This window comes from Lepidochelys kempii, chromosome 13, assembly GCF_965140285.1.
Source record: "Lepidochelys kempii isolate rLepKem1 chromosome 13, rLepKem1.hap1, whole genome shotgun sequence".
NCBI classification, from domain to species: domain Eukaryota; kingdom Metazoa; phylum Chordata; order Testudines; family Cheloniidae; genus Lepidochelys; species Lepidochelys kempii.
Window position 1 is genome coordinate 25,135,395 of NC_136392.1, and position 19,105 is coordinate 25,154,499.

General features: G+C 46.5%; 1 protein-coding gene across 2 annotated transcripts in view; it reads right to left on the bottom strand.

Moving 5' to 3' along the window:
* Positions 1-13,214, bottom strand: part of L3MBTL1 (L3MBTL histone methyl-lysine binding protein 1) — a 67,855-nt gene extending 54,641 nt beyond the window's left edge. For both annotated transcript variants that reach the window (XM_073309817.2, XM_073309815.2), the window contains exons 1-2: positions 13,128-13,214; positions 237-399 (exon numbers count right to left, since the gene is read on the bottom strand). In XM_073309817.2, coding sequence (XP_073165918.2) covers positions 237-372 — 136 coding nt within the window. In that variant the 5' untranslated portion in view covers positions 373-399; positions 13,128-13,214. The remainder of the gene's footprint in view (positions 1-236; positions 400-13,127) is intronic.
* Between the last annotated feature and the right edge of the window lie 5,891 nt (positions 13,215-19,105).

Genomic DNA, 19,105 nt, shown 5'->3' on the forward strand with positions numbered 1-19,105 from the left:
GAGTTCAAGTCCCAACTCCGCCACAGACTTCCTGAGTGGCTTTGGGCACGTCACTTAGTCTCTCTGTGCAACAGCTGCCTTTCTGTGAAATGGGGGATAATGGCACTGCCCTGCCTCACAGGAGCGTTGTGAGGATGAACACATTCACGAACGTGAGGCACTCCAATACTGTGGTGATGGAGGCTGTCTAAAGTACCACTGATAAATACTCAACTGCCGGTGCCTGGAACACATACCTGGGATGATGAAGGCAGTCGCAGGCAGGTGTGCATTCTGCACTGTGTTCTCGTTGGCGACAAGATGGACGCTGACCTCCCCGGCGGCATTCCCTTTGGTGCTTCTCATGACCTCCATTTCCGCTCTGCCATCCATCACCCCCTCTGGGCAGGTGTCATAAACCTGGAATCCAACCAGCAGGCGTGGAGGCCAGTTAGAGCCTGGGTGGTATGACCTCAAGGAGTTGGAACACGAGTCCCAGCAGGAGTCAGTCGGACAAACAGCGTGAGAACACTAACTATGGGTGGCTCATAGCACCACCAGTCCCACTCTCCCCTAGCAGGCGCTCACATGATAGACAACAGCATGAAAGTCATGGCTTTCCCTCAACCATTGCTCAGTACATGGTACCCAAGGCCCTGCTGTCAGACCAGGAGAGGACACGGCTTTTCCTGGCATTAGGGACAATTCTTTTTAAACAGCTTGATTCTTTTAATTGAATGGTTAGAAAGACTGAGCTTTGCTACGGTGCCGGACTTAAACCGAGCTCTACAAAGGGTCCCTCGTCCTGGGCTACATTTCCTCTAAGCTGCATGGATGCGTAGCAGGCTATCAAGGGCCACGCAGACGGGGAGAGGTGCCTCTCCCCCGGCCCCAGCCCCGGAGCTGCCGCGGCCGGGGAGAGGTATCTCTCCCCTGGGCCAGGCACTGGCCCTGGCCCTGGCCCGCTGCAGTGAGAGAGGGCTGGGGGGAGTCCTCTCTCCCCACTGTAGCCCTGGGACAGCCAGCACCCCAAACCCCTCATCCCCGGCCCCACCCCAGAGCCCACACCCCCAGCCAGAGCCTAACCCTCTGCCCCAACCCTGAGCCCCGCCCCCACACTCCGAACCCCTCGATCCCACCACTGCCACACATCACCTCCATATTGGTGCACATAACAAAATTCATTCCGCACATGGATGTAAAAAATTAGAGGGAACATTGGTCCTGGGAGAGAGGCCTGTATGTCAGTGACACTATCAAGTTTCTGACTGGTCCAGCAAGATCAGACTTATTTAGTTTAAGAATTTCAGAGAGGATGACAGATAGGGAGGGTGATATTAGCCAAAGGCTGCATGCCAGTCAGATCTCATCTACAAAATGGAGATAATAATAGGCCAGGAGTACGGGGAGGGTAAACTAATTAGTGTAATTAAAGAATGTTCCTATTCAAATGAAAGTTGCAATGGAAACGCGAAGATAAAATAATAAAGAGCAGGAACAGTGTAAGGGAACAGAGATCTGCAACAGGTCATAATCTAGAAAGCACGGATTCCGCAGAGCAGAAGTGTGTGTGAAACAGATAAGGGTCAGGGGCAACATTTTATCAACATGACGCTCTGTTAACTAAGGCCTTGTCTACCTTACAAACGGTTTGCCAGTATAGCTATACTGGTGTAGTAATACCAGCAAACAAAAAAACCTAGTGTCGATAACGCTTGTACCAGCAAAAGAATTATTTTGCTTGTATAGCTTAAACCAGTTCCCTGAATGGGTGAGGTAATACAGCATCAACACTGGCACTGTACCGGTAAAACATATGGCATACGTCATTCGGGGAGGTGGTTTTCAGCCACCGAGAGGAAGGGTTTTATTGACAGGACTCAAAACTGAGTGTGGACACATGCAGAGATATGCCAGAATAAGGCATGTTTACTGGTAAAGCTTTCTAGCACAGAGCAGACCTGAAAAAGCTAGTCCAGCAAAAGGATTTTTCTGCCAGTATAACCATGTCTATCTACCAAGGGAGTATCCTGGCATGGCTATATAAATTAGGGGGGTGATTTTTTCCAACACCGCCATGCCAGAGAAATTTGCTAGTATAGACCAGGCCTAAGAACGGAAAAGATAGCCACTGTCAGGGCATCCAACGGATAACGATGACCTGGAAATTGTGCTGATGTTAGGGAACATCAATTCAGGGACGGGGCACCTGAGAAAGTGAAGACAGGACAAGGCTACCTGTTTTCACACTTGGTTATGGGGGTTGCTTCATATTCCCTTAGAAGGCTCGTCAGGTCACAGCTGTTCAGAGCTGGACTCAGGAGGACGTTTGCACTACATAACAATTACAACTTCATTGAACCTACCACATCGTGAACATCTTCCTCTTTGGAAAGGACTCCTTTCCATCTTTCAGTAGAGGATGCTCTTTATAGTAACAAACTGTATACACAGACATAAATAGATATATTTATCTTATTACACGGAACTCTCACACCGACTTTCTTCCTATAGTGGATTTGAACAATCTCAGTTAACAATATAGTCTTGCCACTCTGAGCCAACTTTACTATAGGAGCTCTGGGTTCAGATCCCGGCACTTACACCATGTTACATCTAAAAAATATGCTATAGAGCTCAAACAGAAGGTGGGGGCTTAATGTAAAAATAATTCAGTGAGGCTCTCTGGACTATGCCATGCAGGAAGTCAGGCCAGATGATCACAACAGTATCTTCCGGCCTTTAAAAAAAAGAAAAAAAAATCGATGAACAGCTGGATTCTGGAACCTATTTGCAGAGTATAACAACAACTTCACTAACATAAAAGCTTCTGAACAATAGTGCATAGTCTTGTGTGCCAGCAGGTGGTTTTTGTATGTTAACTAGCTGTGTATCTTTTATATGCAACAGCAACGCACCTGGTTCTTTGCAGAACAAGTGGCGCTTGCAGCAAGGCAATTCAGCCAGGTGTTGGCAAATTAGTGCCACTGCAGGGCTTGGGATTTTATTTTATCTCGTTTCCCAAGGTTTGAAGATGTATTTGTGATAGCTGCAAGAAGAATGTAAAAGATAAGACTGGACGGTGCACTTTTTTATCCCTTTAAACTGAAGATTTGCTGTAGGAGTGAGGAAGGAGAATATCCAGCTACAAGGATGCAGCTCAGTTCCTGGATCAAAACACACAGTCCCCACTCAATGGAAGATAAAGACTCTAAAGATGCTCCTGGGGGAAATATTTAATGGACACTATTAAGCACCAGGGGCCAGATTTTACAAAAACTCCTAAGTGAGGTAGGCACCCAACTCCCATTGAATGTCAATGGGAGTTAGGCAGCTACCTGCTTAGGTGCTTTTGTAAACCCCACTAGGCACCTATCTGCGTCATCAGGCAACTTTGTGAATCTGTCCCCAGATCAGCTACTTAGGTTTTGTGAATGAAATAGGTTTTACAAAACCTAATTCAGGTCCACTATTTTTAATGGCTGTGAAAGGTATGAGGTTTCTTTATTACTATTATTGAAACAATTGCCCAGAAGGAGAGTCACGTCACCAAACCAAAACAACATCTTATGCTAGGGCAGGAGAAGTCCAAGAGAAAAGGACTACAAACAGAAAGCAAAATAGACCAGTCTAGTTTCAGTATCCAAGCTGAGATACGCAGGCTGGAGGAGTGCAATTCATCTCACCCTGGTGCAGAGGGCCAGCATGTACATACAAAATCAATTTTTAAAAAAAAAGTAATATTATCATAAGAAATATCTTACAAAACCCTGATGGGCTGCACTGGGACTGAAGCAATGCATGGACATTGGCTGGCCCACTGCAGGGGTTGTATTTCGCCCTCAACCAACAGTATTCATTTTGATTAGGAACTCTCCTAGTTAATATTTTTCCCTTTTAAACTCCTTATAATAAATTTAGATTTAGATTTTATTTCCCCCCAAAAAATCATTAAAATAGAGTTCAAGTCGAAACAGTCCATTGTGCTTCCTGTTACGACAGCGAAGTTATTAATAAAAGATATGAAAGTCAGGACATGTGGAGTGAAAGTTCTGCAAACAACCATCCCAACGGTCACCTTCACCTTCACCTTCCCCTGCCCCGCCCCCCTTCCCCCGCGCACCACTCACCTAACAGGGACACAGATCTACAGAAAACGTGCAGCTAAATCTTGAGATTACAAAAAGTTCAGGTGACACTCAACACCTTCCTAGATTTGGGGGGGTGGGGTGTAAAATCCAGCAGGACAGGACAGGATAGGCTGGGAGACAAAGTCACTTCACACCTAAGAGAGGGTCATTACAGCCAAATTTGTAAAACTGGGGTTCAGTGTTGCCAACTCTCACAATTTTACCACAAGACTAACAATAATTGCTGGTTTTTGTAACTCCCCAGCTAATGGAGTCACGTGAATATACAGCAGAACCTCAGAGTTATGAACTGACCAGTTATTAACCACACACCTCATTTGGAACTGAAAGCAGGCAGTCAGGCAGCAGCAAAGACCAAAAAAAAAGCAAACACCGTACAGTGCTGTGTTAAACATAAACTACTAAAAAAATCAAGGGAAAGCAGAGTTTTTCTTCTGCATAGTAAAGCTTCAAAGCTGTATTAAGTCAATGTTCAGTTGCAAACTGAACAAACATAACATTTTGTTAAGAGATACAAACAACCTCTGCTCCCGAGGTGTTCATAACGCTGAGGTTGTACTGTATGACAATCTCAGCTTTCATTGCAAAAGAAAAGTTTCCAACTGTGGTGGAGAAAAGCCGGAAAATCATGGACCCTAAAGGCTCAAAATCCCCTATATTTACTTATTTTTAAATGTCTCCTGATTTCTGAATGCTTGCTAAAGTCCTAGCAATGTAGCCTTATCATTAGCCGCATCTCTTCATTTCTCTCATTTGACTGCAAATGAGTTCTTCACACCCACATCACCATGTGGGCCATGAGGGTAAAGGTACATCTCAGGCCTGTTTCCAATGCATGGGAAGCAGACAGGTTGCTCAGGCTGAGTGTGTTTTGGTGCTGTATAAATGGTGCGTTCTGTCACAAATGGCCTGGAAAGGTGGACGGTAGAGCTGTTATGAGACCAGTGGGACATGGTACTTGGATCCAACTGTATCATATGAGAAGGGAGGATTTGTGGTCTCTACTGGAAATGGACAGAAGGTTATGCCAGGGCTGCAAGTGATCGCCGGGACAACTCTCCACCTTAGCTGTCAATTTGCATTTTCATACCTGCGTCAAGTGGAGCTAAAAACTTACTTATAGGACATGAAAGCTAATATTAGCACTGATGTGCAGTGGGTGACCATCCAAATTCATCAGCTGAGGCCCCGCTTCAGCAAGGTATTTAAATACCTGCCTCACACAGTGTTGCCAACTCTTGTGATTTTATTGCAAGTCTCACGCTACTTGGGGATTTTCTTAGAGACCCGGCTCCTGGAGCCAGGTGACTCCGTGAGGATCTCAGCTCTTTTTTTTTAAAGGGAGTTTCTGGCCTCATGGTTGTAGAGAAAATGTGACTCCTAAACACTCAGAACCTAAAAGGCAAATATAAAGAACCCAGCTTTCCTTTTTTCTTTTTTTTAATAATCTCATGGTGGGGGGGGGGCCTGAATCATGATTTTTGAACACTTGGGGTCGATAAGACCACTTTAAAAATGATTTCAATGGGGTGACTCATGCTTAAAGTTAGACACCTAGAAGTCACTTGCTGGTTCAAGGACTAAGCGTGCACTTGGCAGAGTTGGTTTTGTTCAGCATTTCATAGCAAATAGCTCTACAATAATCCACACAATCTTCCCCCTCCACCCAAGAATAACTGAAGCACCCACATTGGGGCTGAAATCACAGAATCATAGGACTGGAAGGGACCTCGAGAGGTCATCTAGTTCAGTCCCCTGCAGTCATGGCAGGACTAAGTATTTTCTAGAGCAGTGCTTCTCAAGCTATCTGATGTGGGGGGACCAGCAATTTTTTTCCCCAATGTGCGCACAGACCAGCAGCTGATGGCTTGCAGACTGGCACTGGTCCGCGGACCACCACTTTGAGTAGCACTGATCTAGACCATCCCTAACAGGTGTTTGACAGGCCTCACTGGCTTCAGCAGAGCCAGGATTTCCCACTGCATGTGTCCAAACCAAGCCATATTAGATAAAACATGCCTCCAAATCAGCCAGAAGATGTTTCCAAAACCAAAAGAGCTCTCCCATCTTCATCTCAAATTCACGGTCCCCAGCTGACTTACTTTTGGGTAACAATTTAAATAAACTTTTCTAGAGCCTCAGACCAATGGGCATTTCTCCAAATCACCTTTAAAATAGCCCACTGAAGCCAGTTGTTTTCAATTACACACACTCAGCCCCCTGCAGTGCTAACCCGGCAGCAGGAAGTACCTGCAAAAGTGGAAATGACTCTAAACCAGTGGTTCTCAAACTATTGTACTGGTGACCCCTTTCACATAGCAAGCCTTTGAGTGCGACCCCCCCTTATAAATTAAAAACACTTGTTTATATATTCAACACCATTATAAATGCTGGATGCAAAGCAGGGTTTGGGATGGAGGCTGTCAGCTCGCAACCCACCATGTAATAACTTCACGACTCCCTGAGGGGTCATGACCCCCAGTTTGAGAATCCCTGCTCTAAACAAATGCGAAAGTGACTTTCTTGAGTTTTACTCTCTAAACTGAAATAAATGCAGGAAGTAAACAAACAATTACAAATAAATTAGGATTTCAAAATTCTTCCCCATATAATAACATAAGGACCGGAATTATTAGCGCCATTGGTCAAGGTATTGTTTACAAACACACGATTTTCATAGGGACCGTGACTTTGAATCTCAAAAACGAACAAATTTCTCATGGCAGATGTCTGTTTGTTTGTTTCAGGTGGAAAGTGGCATTCTGAGGAAGGTGGCAGGGCAAGTGGGAACAGCAAGAGGCTTACAGAGGAAAGCAAGTGACCCATTCCCCCCAAAACACTTACTTGAGTATAATGCTCACTGCTGTTACTCCAATACTCTGCATGGTATGAAGCCAACAAGACGGTCTGTTCCTGCGAGCAGCTGTGCAATCAGGCCTTTAAGGAACCCATCATGTGTATTAGTCAGGGCTAGTGACTCCAAAGGAACTACTTGTGGGTGGCTGGATTGGAGGGATTGCGGGGGGAATCCTGCTTTCACTGAAGCCAGTGGCAAAACATAACTTAAATGGGTGCAAGATTGAGCTCTAAACCCTTGATTATTATAGAAGTTCCACTTTGATTCAGAACCATTAACCTTGACGCGTTGTTGTGACTAAGCTCATTGAGCTGAGGGGATGTGGCATAGTATAGGCCAGTGCTTCTCAAACTAGAGCCACTGCTTGTTCAGGGAAAGCCCCTGGCGGGCCGGTTTACCTGCCACATCCGCAGGTTCGGCCAATCGCGGCTCCCACTGGCTGCGGTTCACCACTCTAGGCCAATGGGGACTGCGGGAAGGGCGGCCAGCATGTCCCTTGGCCTGCGCTGCTTCCCACAGCCCCCATTGGCCTGAAGCGGCGAACCACAGCCAGTGGGAGCCGCGATCGGCCGAACCTGCGGATGCTGCAGGTAAACAAACCGGCCTGGCCCGCCAGGGGCTTTCCCTGAACAAGTGGCAGCCCTAATTTGAGAACCACTGGTGTAGGCTATTATTTAGCACTGTATTTCTCTGAGCTTTGCACTAGAAGATGCACAGAAAATGGAAGGTCTTTTGTTTTTGTTTTTAAACTGTCCACATCATTGCTAAAGCTTTCCACAGAACACGGATTCTTTGTTTCTGATGATCCTATATACAGCACATGCAGTGAGTACATGAAATCCGGCTCTTCAGATCACATAGGTGGCATTTGCTCTCCTCTCGGGTCAGCCATGGATTTGCTGACCCACATAACCCCCAGGCAGAGTAGAGCTCCCCCAATTTGTACTGTTTGTCCTCCAAACGTTGTGGAAAAGCACAGACAATCTGACAGACAAACAGAAAGACAAACCAGCAAGGACCACCAGAATAACAATTAACACTACACCTCTTAAACCATGGCCTAATGTAAGCTGCAGATACTCCTATCTTGACCACTCAAGAGACCAAGAAAATATGGTTGGTGAAATGAGGAAACTTGCTAAGGAACCAGCATTGGGCCTGATGTCACCATGAGAGTGAGTGAAAGATAGGGGGGGAAATGTCCATGAAAGTTTTCACCCCCAAAGGTTTCCACTTTTCATTTAAAAAAAAAGCTGAAATTAATTTTCCACTGAGCATTAGCTACTCCAGCGCCTTGGGCCAGTTAGTTGCAGGGTTCTCCCAGTAAACATCTGTATTGTTGATACACAGACTGGCCCAAATTCTGTCATAATTCACACACCCCCAGCCACACTGAAGTCCGGGGGAAACTTGCAATGTACAAATATCCTTGAAATGTCTTGTTGCTTAGAGCCTTGGGGAGGACTAATAGAATAGAAATAGCCCACCTAGGATAATAGCAGGTACAGAAGTGTTTTGGGGAGGTGCTAGAAGCAGGCACTTTGCTGAGGAGAGATGCTACTTATGACCCAGCCTGAGACCAAAAATTAATTTCCAATAGGCTTTAATAGTCAATCATCAGGAATAAAGCTCTGCAGAAAGCGTGAACTCTTTGTATAGCTACCCCAGTGTCACAGGCATGCCTGCACCCATTGTGCCCCCTGCTGGCCAAGAGGGGCATTGCAGGTACACCTTACCCTAATTTTCTCCTCATAGGTGGGCCCCCTCAACCTCCTCCATACAGGTGGCAGCTGGTGACATGGCTTAGCCCCAGCTAAAACGTAATCCCTTCCAGCATAACGAGAGTCCTGTTCAGCCCTCTGGGCTCCCTTCATGCCTCGCTGCCCTGGGACAGAGTGTTGCACCCCTCCAGGCTACTTCTGTCATCCACTTCCTCTGCGTCTTCCAGGCCCTGCTTCTGGGCATGCCCCAGGCACCCACCTTGCTCCCTGGGGTTCCTCCAGCTAACCTCTCTGCCCTCTGGTGAGACCCAGGTGTTTATCCGGCTGCCACCTAACCCCAGTTCGTCCTGCCCCCTTAGGCCAGGAGGCAGCTAATTATGGATGATTGAACAGGACTGGCTAGCCCCAGGTCTCCTCGCCCTTGAAGGCGCAGGCTGCCTGGTCCCACATGGCTATTGCCAACCCCATGCTTTCAAAAAAAAAATAAATCAAGAATCTGGCCCCCCAAAAATGATGAGATTGGCTTAAAAATTATGAGGTTTCTTTTCATTTGCCTCTTGCTTTCTGAGGCTTTAGGATGCTCTTTGGTGACATTTTACTCCACAACCATGAGGGCTGGAACCCTCCATTGTTTTAAATGGAAGCTGAGATTCTCACATAATCAGTTGCCTCCAGGAGCTGGGGCTTTATGAAAAGAACCAAACAGCATGAGATTCATGATAAAATTATCAGGATTGGCAACACATGATTGATGAGATAGAGCAGGTTTGTTGATGGTCCACTGTAACTTCCACTGTTTTCTGCACTGCCATGGCCAGATTGCTGAAGAACAGGCTCCACTCACAAAAATGCACAAGCAGTTGCAGATCCTGAAGCTTCGTATCCGAGCTGGCAGCTTAGACCTTGAGACACCCCTTTCCACACACAGATGCCCAATGGCAATAATTGCATGGTCACGTGTAATCATGCAAGTGCAGGTGGATCTCTGGCTTCTCTCTGCCTTATCAAATCTGGCCCTGTGTTTCACAAGTGTGGAATTTACTCCCTCTTTGGATCAGACATGGATTTGCTAATCTTGGGGCTCCCACCAAACCCCCTCTGTTTTCCCCAGACTTTTAGGGAAGGAGAGGGCTGGAGTCCATTGGGTTTATTTCTGTCATCCTCGTTATATTTACATCTCAAAGTGGGACACAAAGTCCTTTATTGTACTGGATTGTGATGTGCATTGTATATTTTAATTTATCTAATGGGTGCCGGAGGACAGGACCCTGTGGGAGACAGACAGGCAGAAAGACGGCTACCTTCAGCACTAGCTTCAGAAGTGCCACCTAACAAAACAAATGCATGAAAGTAACAAAACAAACAAAACCAGTAAATTCTGAGTCAGAAACATTTCTTACCCTGTGGACTAATCTAGCACGACACCTCTGGATGGGACTTTGGCATCATGGCTTGAACTCAGACTTGTAGCTCTATAGACACAAACTTCTGTACCGTCTGAGCTAAAAGACCCGGCTATGCTAGCTGTAGCAGACTCAATGTGGGTCAGTCAGTTACTAGCACGGGTTACTTCTACATACTCATGAGCTGTGCAAACTGTGGGTTAAGTTTTTAGTGTAACTGATGTAATATTCCAGTGGGTCACCTATCAGCCGACTGATCTGGGATGTCCTATGGGGGTGCACCCCAGCTTCTTATTAACATCAACAACTCTGCTTTTTATTTTTTAATTGATCTCACCTCTGCCAAGGTGCTCACTGTTTGGGGGAATTCTAAAATCCCAGTGCAGGCTGCAGGACACAGATGGGGTTTGGCTCAGGTGTTTTCTGACAACAAGCTCATCCACTTGCAATAAGTCACTTTAGGGACTGGTCTAAGAGAGCTGGTTGTAGGGAAGCTCACCGCTACTGCAGTTCCGGCATCTCCTAGCAGGGGTTGCTGCATGGAGCAGGGCAGGAGCATTGTGGGTAAGCTCACAGCTACTCCAGCTCCAGCCTCTGCCAGCAGGAGGCGCCGTAGCACACAGCACAGGTGACAGTCATTCTGCAGGGTATTTTGTACATTCCACTGACTTTAACATGGAATTAAAACATACACCTACTCCCTGGGTAGATGCATCAAAGAGGATGGGAAACACCGTCCACAAATATTCCAAAAAATGTTCACATTTTCCTGGGGTCACCCATAATTTTTCTATTAAACAGCTGAGAAATAAATCCAAATTCTGCCCTAAAATCACAGCCCCTCTTCCTGCAGCCTGGGCTATGCCTTCGTAGTCACTACGTGAAAGCTGAAGGCTGAATGGGTTTCCTGGATTCCGCGTGGCACTTTTTGTGTCACTCGGGCTGGGCAGTGACACAGCGTTCAAGCACCGTACAGTGGGGTTTCACACAAGACTTGAAAACCCCCCGTAAAGAGGAAAATTGCAAAGCTGTACAGCAGCACTGGACAGACTCTTTGGCCACTCCAGCCTCAGCACATCCCCGAGGAATCTCTACAAGGGCACAGGATACAGGGACGCTCCCGTCCTGGCCTCTCCCAGCAGCAATGACGGAAGGGAACAATGCAGGAAGGCAGAGTGTATTGGTTCTCCAGTTCCAGCATCTTCCCGCAGGAGTCACTATTTCGAATAAGGCAGGAGCATCTACTGACTGTCTGCTCCTGTGGTCCAAAACCCCCACAACAGAAGTCACCACAGGGAATGGGGGAGAAGCAAGGAGCCCACAATTTCACCGACCCCCCCCCCCAGCCTCTCCCAGCAGGAGTCACTGTGAGGAACAGTTTGGATACCTGGCAGACTTACATTCCCCATATAACCACAGGAGGAAACGGTGCAGGAGCACTCCCATGACAAACAATACACCCTGACATATGCTTTTTTTTTTTTTAATGCACTTGTATCATATCCCCCCATGCTTGGTGTAATGGTTTGTGCAGGAAAAAATGCCTTTATTACACATAAATGTCAATCATAAAATGGTCCAAAGCAAGCTCTATACTCCACCTTCTGATTTGCTAGGGGCTCCATGTCTGATATTTTATAATAATAGTTGTGTGATCCAGTGTGAAGCACATCTCTGACTCTTGTTCTAAGCTAGGCTCACTCCTTCAGAAGGAAGGGCCCTCCATTTATTCACAGCAAGTCCTAACCCACCGGTATCCTCAGTACAGAACACAGACATATTTCCCCCCTTGCCTTTCACAGATATATAGCCTGCCAGGCACAGCATTTCCAAGGATGCTAGCACACCAGCCTTTCACCCCGCCCCTCTCCTTCCAGCCGCTGAGAATCAAAATGTGAGCAAGTGCAACAATCTTTTTACACACTGAACCTGTCCCTCCATATTAATGGCACTTAGATAAAATACCAAGTTGGAGGGGGGGGGGGGACACACCAAAAATGTTATGAATCCTCTGTAACAACAGGGGAGAAAAATTCCAAGTCTACCTGTCCAGAACTGACCTTTCCCACCTCTTTAAAGAGATTATAGTAACACACCTCCCTCCCAAAAAACAACCTTGGGACCCTTATGGAAGGACCTACACATGCTGCTGCTTATCTAATACCTGGATGCAGCCACATGCCACCTGATTTGCAGAGTTGTTCCTAGAGAATCTCCACTTCAAGAATCTTCATCAAAAATACATAAAGGAGGGGTGTCATTCTTTGCCCCCTCCCCCGTTGCTCAGCCTGCCACTCTCAGCCTTGCTTGCATTTGCCCCCACGTCTCGGCTCTTGAGCTCGTAGCAGGGTTGCCCATCAGCCCTTCATTCCGAAAAGCCTTTAATATTTTTAAACATCAAAATGGCGGAATTCCCTCTCTCTTTTAAAAAAACATTCTCTTGCACAAACAGAAATTCCTCTAATTTGGGGAGTGGAAATTGCACGAAGGAGAAAGTTTGCAAAAATGACCCATTTTCTCCCCTCCGAGCTCATCGCAAAGCTTCCCCTGTCCTCTCTCCCTCTCCCTCCTACCTCGCTTTCTTCCAAACTCTTCAACTCATTCGCCTATTTTGGGGGGAGGGAAGGGGGTTTAAAAAAAGAAACCCTCCCTCAGTTTAAACATGGAATAGAAAAAGCATCCCGAGGTTGCAAGCACTTGCATTGTCCCTGCCAACCCCCCTTTGCCTCCTGATTTCCTCCGCTCTTCACTTGTTCTATTGCTCTGCCCATTGCAGAAGGAAAAGTAAAATAAAAATCTAGAGAATTTGGTTCCCAAAAGATACAGTACAAAAAAAAATAAACCAAAAGGCTGGTGAGCGGAGCTAGTTGCAAAGGCAGGCAAGTGCAATTTTCGAAGCAATGCGTTGCATGCAAACCGGGCGCACAGGTGGGCAGAGCACGGCGCAGACCCTTTCCGGGGTGCATTTTGATGATTTAAAGAGGTTTATAAATTACTTTCTTATCTGATTCCTTACCTACAATAATCAGCCTGTGGTCACTGAATGCTGAGCCTGCGGGAACCGGGGCTGCTACGCGCCTGCGCACACGGGGGGGCGGGGCCGCCTGCCCTGCAGAAATGCACTGGCTAAGAAATTGACAAGCAAAGCATATTTAATATACAGCGAGCGAGCGCGGGGTGGGCTGGGGGAAGGGAGACGTGTGTTATCCACGCTGCAATCCCCGCTTTATATAAATATATAATTAAACCAGCGATTAACCCCTCCGAGGCTGCCGTGCTGCAGGGTTTCCGCTGCCAGGGGGGCTGCTGCTCCTCCGCACATCCATATTTTGATGGGTGGTGGTTGTTGTTTGGTTGGGGTTTTTTTTTTTAAAGATCAGGGTTAAATTTAGAACTCATTAATTAATTAGAATTATAAATGTATCAGCTCCATCTCCCCCCCCCACCCCCACCCCGCTTCTTCCTTTTTTAAGTGCATGTTTCTTATCAAAGGCACCCCAGGCTCTGTTTGCTCCGAGATCGTCAGCAGTGTATTTTGTGCTGCTGTTGAGGGTGATAGTTTGCAGCAAGAAGACAGGAGAGTCAAAATACGCTGCCTGAAAGGTGCAGGTTTTTAAAGCCAGGGAGCCTATGTAGCCTGCATTTAAAATAACCCCACCCAAACCCATTCTGGATCCATCAGAACAGCGATACTGGGTCAGACCAATCACCCATCTGGCTGATGTCCTGTTTTCTGACAGTGGCCAGTGCTAGATAGATGTTTCAGAGGGAATGAACAGAACAGGGCAATTATCCACTGAGCCAGCCCCTGTTGTCCAGTCCCAGCTTCTGGCTGTCAGAGGTTTAGGGACACCCAGAGCATAAAGTTGCATCCCTGACCACCTAGGCTAATAGACGCTGATGGACCTATCCTACCTGAATGTATCTAGTTCTTTTTTGAACCCAGTTATATTTTTGACCTCCAATCTATTTGGTTTCTGATTGACATGGGAGGGCTATCTCAAATGGATTGCTCTTCCATGGCAAAGTGGAGAGTACCATCTAGATCGGGGTGGGCAAACTTTTTGGCCGAGGGCCACATCTAGGTATGAAAATTGTATGGTGGGCCCTGAATGCTCATGAAATTGGGGGTTGGGGTAGAGGAAGGGGTGATGGCTCCAGCAGGGGGTGCGGGCTCTGGGGTGGGGATGAGGGGTTGGGGGTCCAGGAGAGTGCTCCGGGCTGGGACCGAAGGGTTCGGAGGGTGGGAGGGGGATCAGGGCTAGGGAAGGGGGTTGGGGCACAGGAGGGGGTCAGGGGTGCAGGTTCCAGGTGGCACTTACCTCAAGCAGCTCCCAGAAACAGCGGCATGTCCCCCCTCAGACTCCTATGCAGAGGTGCAGCCAGGTGGCTCTGCGCTCTGCCCCATCTGCAGGCGCTGCCCCTGCAGCTCCCATTGGCCATGGTTCCCAGCCAATGGGAGCTGCGGGGGTGGCACTTGGGGCGGGGGCAGCATGCGAAGCCCCCTGACTGCCCCTACACATAGGAGCCAGAGGGGGACATGCCGCTGCTTTCGGGAGCTGCACAGAGCCACGGCATGCATGGAGCAGGGCAAGCCCACATCCTGCTCCCTGGCAGGAGCTTGAGGGCCGGATTAAAATGTCTGAAGGGCCGGAAGCAGCCCCCAGGCTGTAGTTTGCCCACCCCGATCTAGCTGTATCCAGCAAGCCACCACTTGGTGAACTCCATTATATTATCTGTTGGCAGTGGACAGCAGGATTTCTAACTCTTCTAGAACCCTTTGGAAGCTGCAAGGAGCTTGTGAGAGATGCCTGGGTGGTGAGCACCAGCCGCAGAGGTTAGCCACTAAAAAAGGGGATTGGGTTTATAACTATTTATCTGCATTTTAAGTGTGACTGACAGTCATACATTGACTGTATGTGTTTTGTACATCAGGTATCTGGGGTCATGGTCTGCTCTTAGATACACCAGGCAAAGCTCACTGAAGCTAGTGGGGTTAGACTGACATATCTGAGAGCAAAGTTTGGCCCCTTGGATTGGATGGCAAGTGGCGATAACTTCCCAGAATCCCTCCCCACCTTTTGAAAAGAATAAATGTCCAGAGTGGGAAAGCAAACGCTGTCCTGGCTGGCTTCTTGCTGGAGTCCGTGCTAGCAGGCAGCAACCCTGGCCCCAGAAGGAACAGACTATTTTTAAAAAGCTTGCCTAACTGGTTGATAGGCGCATAGGACACGGGGGAATTTCCCCCTCTGAGCGAAGTGTGAAATGCAGCCGATGTCACATTTGCATCCAGGGCGGTGAGGTCACCACTGAAGTTCTGTTGTTTTCAAAACAATGCCCATGCTGACTCCCTGGACTGTGCGTGACTGATCAACAGCCGCCTTGGGTGGAAGGGGAAGAAAGAGGTCTCCAATTGTCACCGCGAGTAAAGAGCTCCGACCTTTCAACTGCAAGGATTGCCGTGGGCAAGTATCACACGCACTCTGCCCTGACTGTGCCCTCAGTATAGCGGCGACCGTACATGCTGCAGAATCATCATGGATGGGGTCCTGGAGTTTTTGCTAGGGACGGGCTTGGTACAGGGGCGGTGGAGAAGTCAGAAACAGAGGCAGTCTCTGGCTTTACAGACTTGGCGTCCATCGCACCAAACGGCCCTTCCCTGTGTTCTTCTGCAGTCTCGCCTGCTTCCCCTCACCTTCGGAAGCAGCGGTAGAGTGAACTGTACGAGCCCCTACAGCTTATGTAGGGCAGGAGCATCGGGGCGAGGCTGAAAGGCAGCGATGAAGCCAATGCAAATTCGCAACTGCCCCTGCCCGAATCCCGTCTGCACTGGAAAGCAGAGTGCAATCGGAATAACGAGGCTGACTAGGTTTACACTGCAAACGAGAAAGCGATTCTACCCTTAACCGCGCGGCTGGCTTTTCACTAAATAGACTCCGGCGGGGAGGTGAATCTCCATGGCCGCGTCAGCAAATTCTCTAGATTTTTCAGATAATTTGGCAGATTTAAATTTATGCAGGCAGAATTTAACTCTTCCGGTTGCCATAACAACGCAATACGTTTATTCTTCGACGCGGCCGTGTCAATTTTTAATCACATCACATTATTTTGGAATGTGATTGCCTCGGTTTAGAACTTTGGTTGCTATAACAACTGTGCAGATAAAAATACATATGGTAGCCAGTTTACATTTGCTTTTGGCTCGGGGATTTTTTCCCCCCCTTTGAACCGAGGGCAGGGGAATATTCGGAAAATTAGAGTGAAATGGCGAGATCACCCCTCCACATCTCTCGGACTCTCTCACACACACGCTAGCGATCACAGACTTTTAAGATCCGTTTGAACATTCCAACATTCATGCTTAAGTGGTTGTCCTGTATTAATAAGATCCTTTCAATAAGAATTAAAAAGACACGACTCCCAAATAAGCACGGTTATTGTAAAAAATCCCAAACCGTTTTATTCATTTAGTGACGTGATTTGTTTTAAACTGAAGTGGGTGGACTGGAAGCCCCTGGGAAAGTGTTTTAAAATAAAATCAACCTGTCAAAAATTATTGACCCTGCTTGTGTAAGAGAAAATATTAACCTGGTTTCTCAGTTTGAATGGGTCTTGTTTGGGGTAGCTTGGGAATTTAGACAAAGGCAGCAACTAAGGGTTTTGGTTTTTAGATCTTGTGTTTGGAGTAAATAGGTGTCTTTAAATAATAGGATTATATTGCACAGTAGTGGTCAAGTTTCAGAGTAGCAGCCGTGTTAGTCTGTATTCGCAAAAAGAAAAGGAGGACTTGTGGCACCTTAGAGACTAACCAATTTAACAAAAACAGCAAAACAAATGTTAGGGTGCATAAGGAGTGAGATGGAAAATATATTACTGAAAATATTATAATGGTATATATAAATCAATGGTGCATCCTTACCTAGAATAATGTGTTCAGTCTTGGGCACCCAATCTAATATTAGATAGATAGATGGATACTCACATTTTTACACCCCCTCACACCTTTTGTTTTTAAATTAGTAACAAAATCAAATTTTTCAAAATATTTAAATTAATGAAAATTTCAACTAATTCTATAGTTGGTTTTAAAAAAAGGGAAAAAGGGAGGTGGGGGCTTTTCATCACAAATTTTCTGAGTGTGTCAGCTATTGCAATCGCAATTTTGAAATGTTAAATTTTTACTCAGATTTTATTCACACCTATCCGTGAGAGAAGAGAAGAATGAGCAGAGACACAGTAACAGTCTTCAAATACATAAAAGGTTGCTAAAAAAGAGGACAGCGCTCCATCCACCCATGGTAGGGCAAAAAGCAATTTGCTTAATTTGCAGCAAGGGAGATTTAGGTCAGATATCAGGGAAAACATTCTAACTATAAGCACTGAAACAGGCTTCCAAGGGAGGTTGTGGAATCCCCATCATTGTAGGTTTTTAAGAACACATTAGATAAACATCTGCCAGGGATGGTTGTGCACACTTAATCCCACCTCAGCATGGGCAGGGGTGACCTAGAGGACCTCTTAAGGTCTCTTCCAGTCCTATCTTGCTATGAGATATTAGGAGTCCAGAAATGGAAGATAAAAATTATTAGCGACATGAAAAGACTTATATGAAGAAAGACTGAAAAAAATAGGGACAGTTTAACATAGTCAGGAAACAATTAAGAAGGGACATTATGGAGATATATAGACCAATTAAATGGTAGAGAGAATGGGAATAAGACACTCCTGTTGACCCTGTCCTATAATTCAGGAAGAAGACAAAGCACATTGAAAATGAAATTAAAATTGAGGAAAAGAAATACTACACAACACATAATTAACCCGTGGAACTCACTGCCAAAAGGCATCAAAGCCAAGGCCTCTGTGGGAATCACAAAAGGATTAGCTCAAAGCTAGCACATGTACATCTATGTGAGCTGGAAATTACATCTTTATTGCAGAACATAACAGCAAAGCTCAGACCCAGTGACCTAGATATATTCATCCACCAAGGGACATCCTAGTGACTAGATCCCTCTGCTAAAAAATTGTCTCTACCTTCATGCTTACCTAAAAGCCATTGGGGAACAGCACTGAGTGGTAAGGACTGTGACCCATTTTTGTACCAAAATGGAATGCAATTAGCCAGTCGCCCAGTGTTCTTTGACAATGTGTTACAAAAATATCAGAACCCAGGCTTTCGTGCTTTGCTTTTTTATTCCTTTTGCCCTGTGTGCAGTAGCATGCAGAGATTCCCTCTTTCATGTACTTGCACAGACTCCAGAGCCAGTCTGCTCTACCTTCCTTGCTGCTGCTGAAAGATGTAGCTGAAACCGATGTGCTTGAAAGTCATTGTAAAGGACAAGGAACAAACATCTTCCTAGCTGCCAAACTGTGAAGCTTCTGCATTCTCTCCAGTGCTGGACATTTGGTTGGTATAGGTCTCTACTTCATATAGCTTTGCTTAAGTAGGTATCAGGGAGTTCTGTATGCTTCATACGCTGCAAGTGTCCCTGTGACAAATAAAATATTTACTCTTTAAATCTCCTAAGACTCAGGCTCAAATGTGACTTAGGTGAAGAAGTGGGTGGCAAAAGGGCTTGAAGAACAGAATGTTTTCTCTCTAGGTCACCAATTCAAATCCAGCCCACGTCAATAGTAACTGAAAGTCATTCCGATCTGATGGTGACCTGTGGTTTCAGTGCAGTTCCTCTTGGGCAGGTGTGTCTGCATTACGGAAAGCATTGGACACTCAGGTTGGCAGCTGAATGGGAAAGGACCATGGACATTGAACTTCAGATGTGGTCACTCCAGGTCCAGGCTGAAGCAAAGAGACCGTATTGCTTCTGTTTCCTGTGCTGGGGATGGAAATAGAGAGAGAGAACTCCACTCCCTGCAGCTGTCAAGTTGACACCTTGAAGTAGCTCTCCAATCACTTCAAAATTTTAAAATAAACATACCAAAAAATCCCAGGGGAAATTGGGTGGGCTGAGTCTGTTCGGCTTAACTCAATCT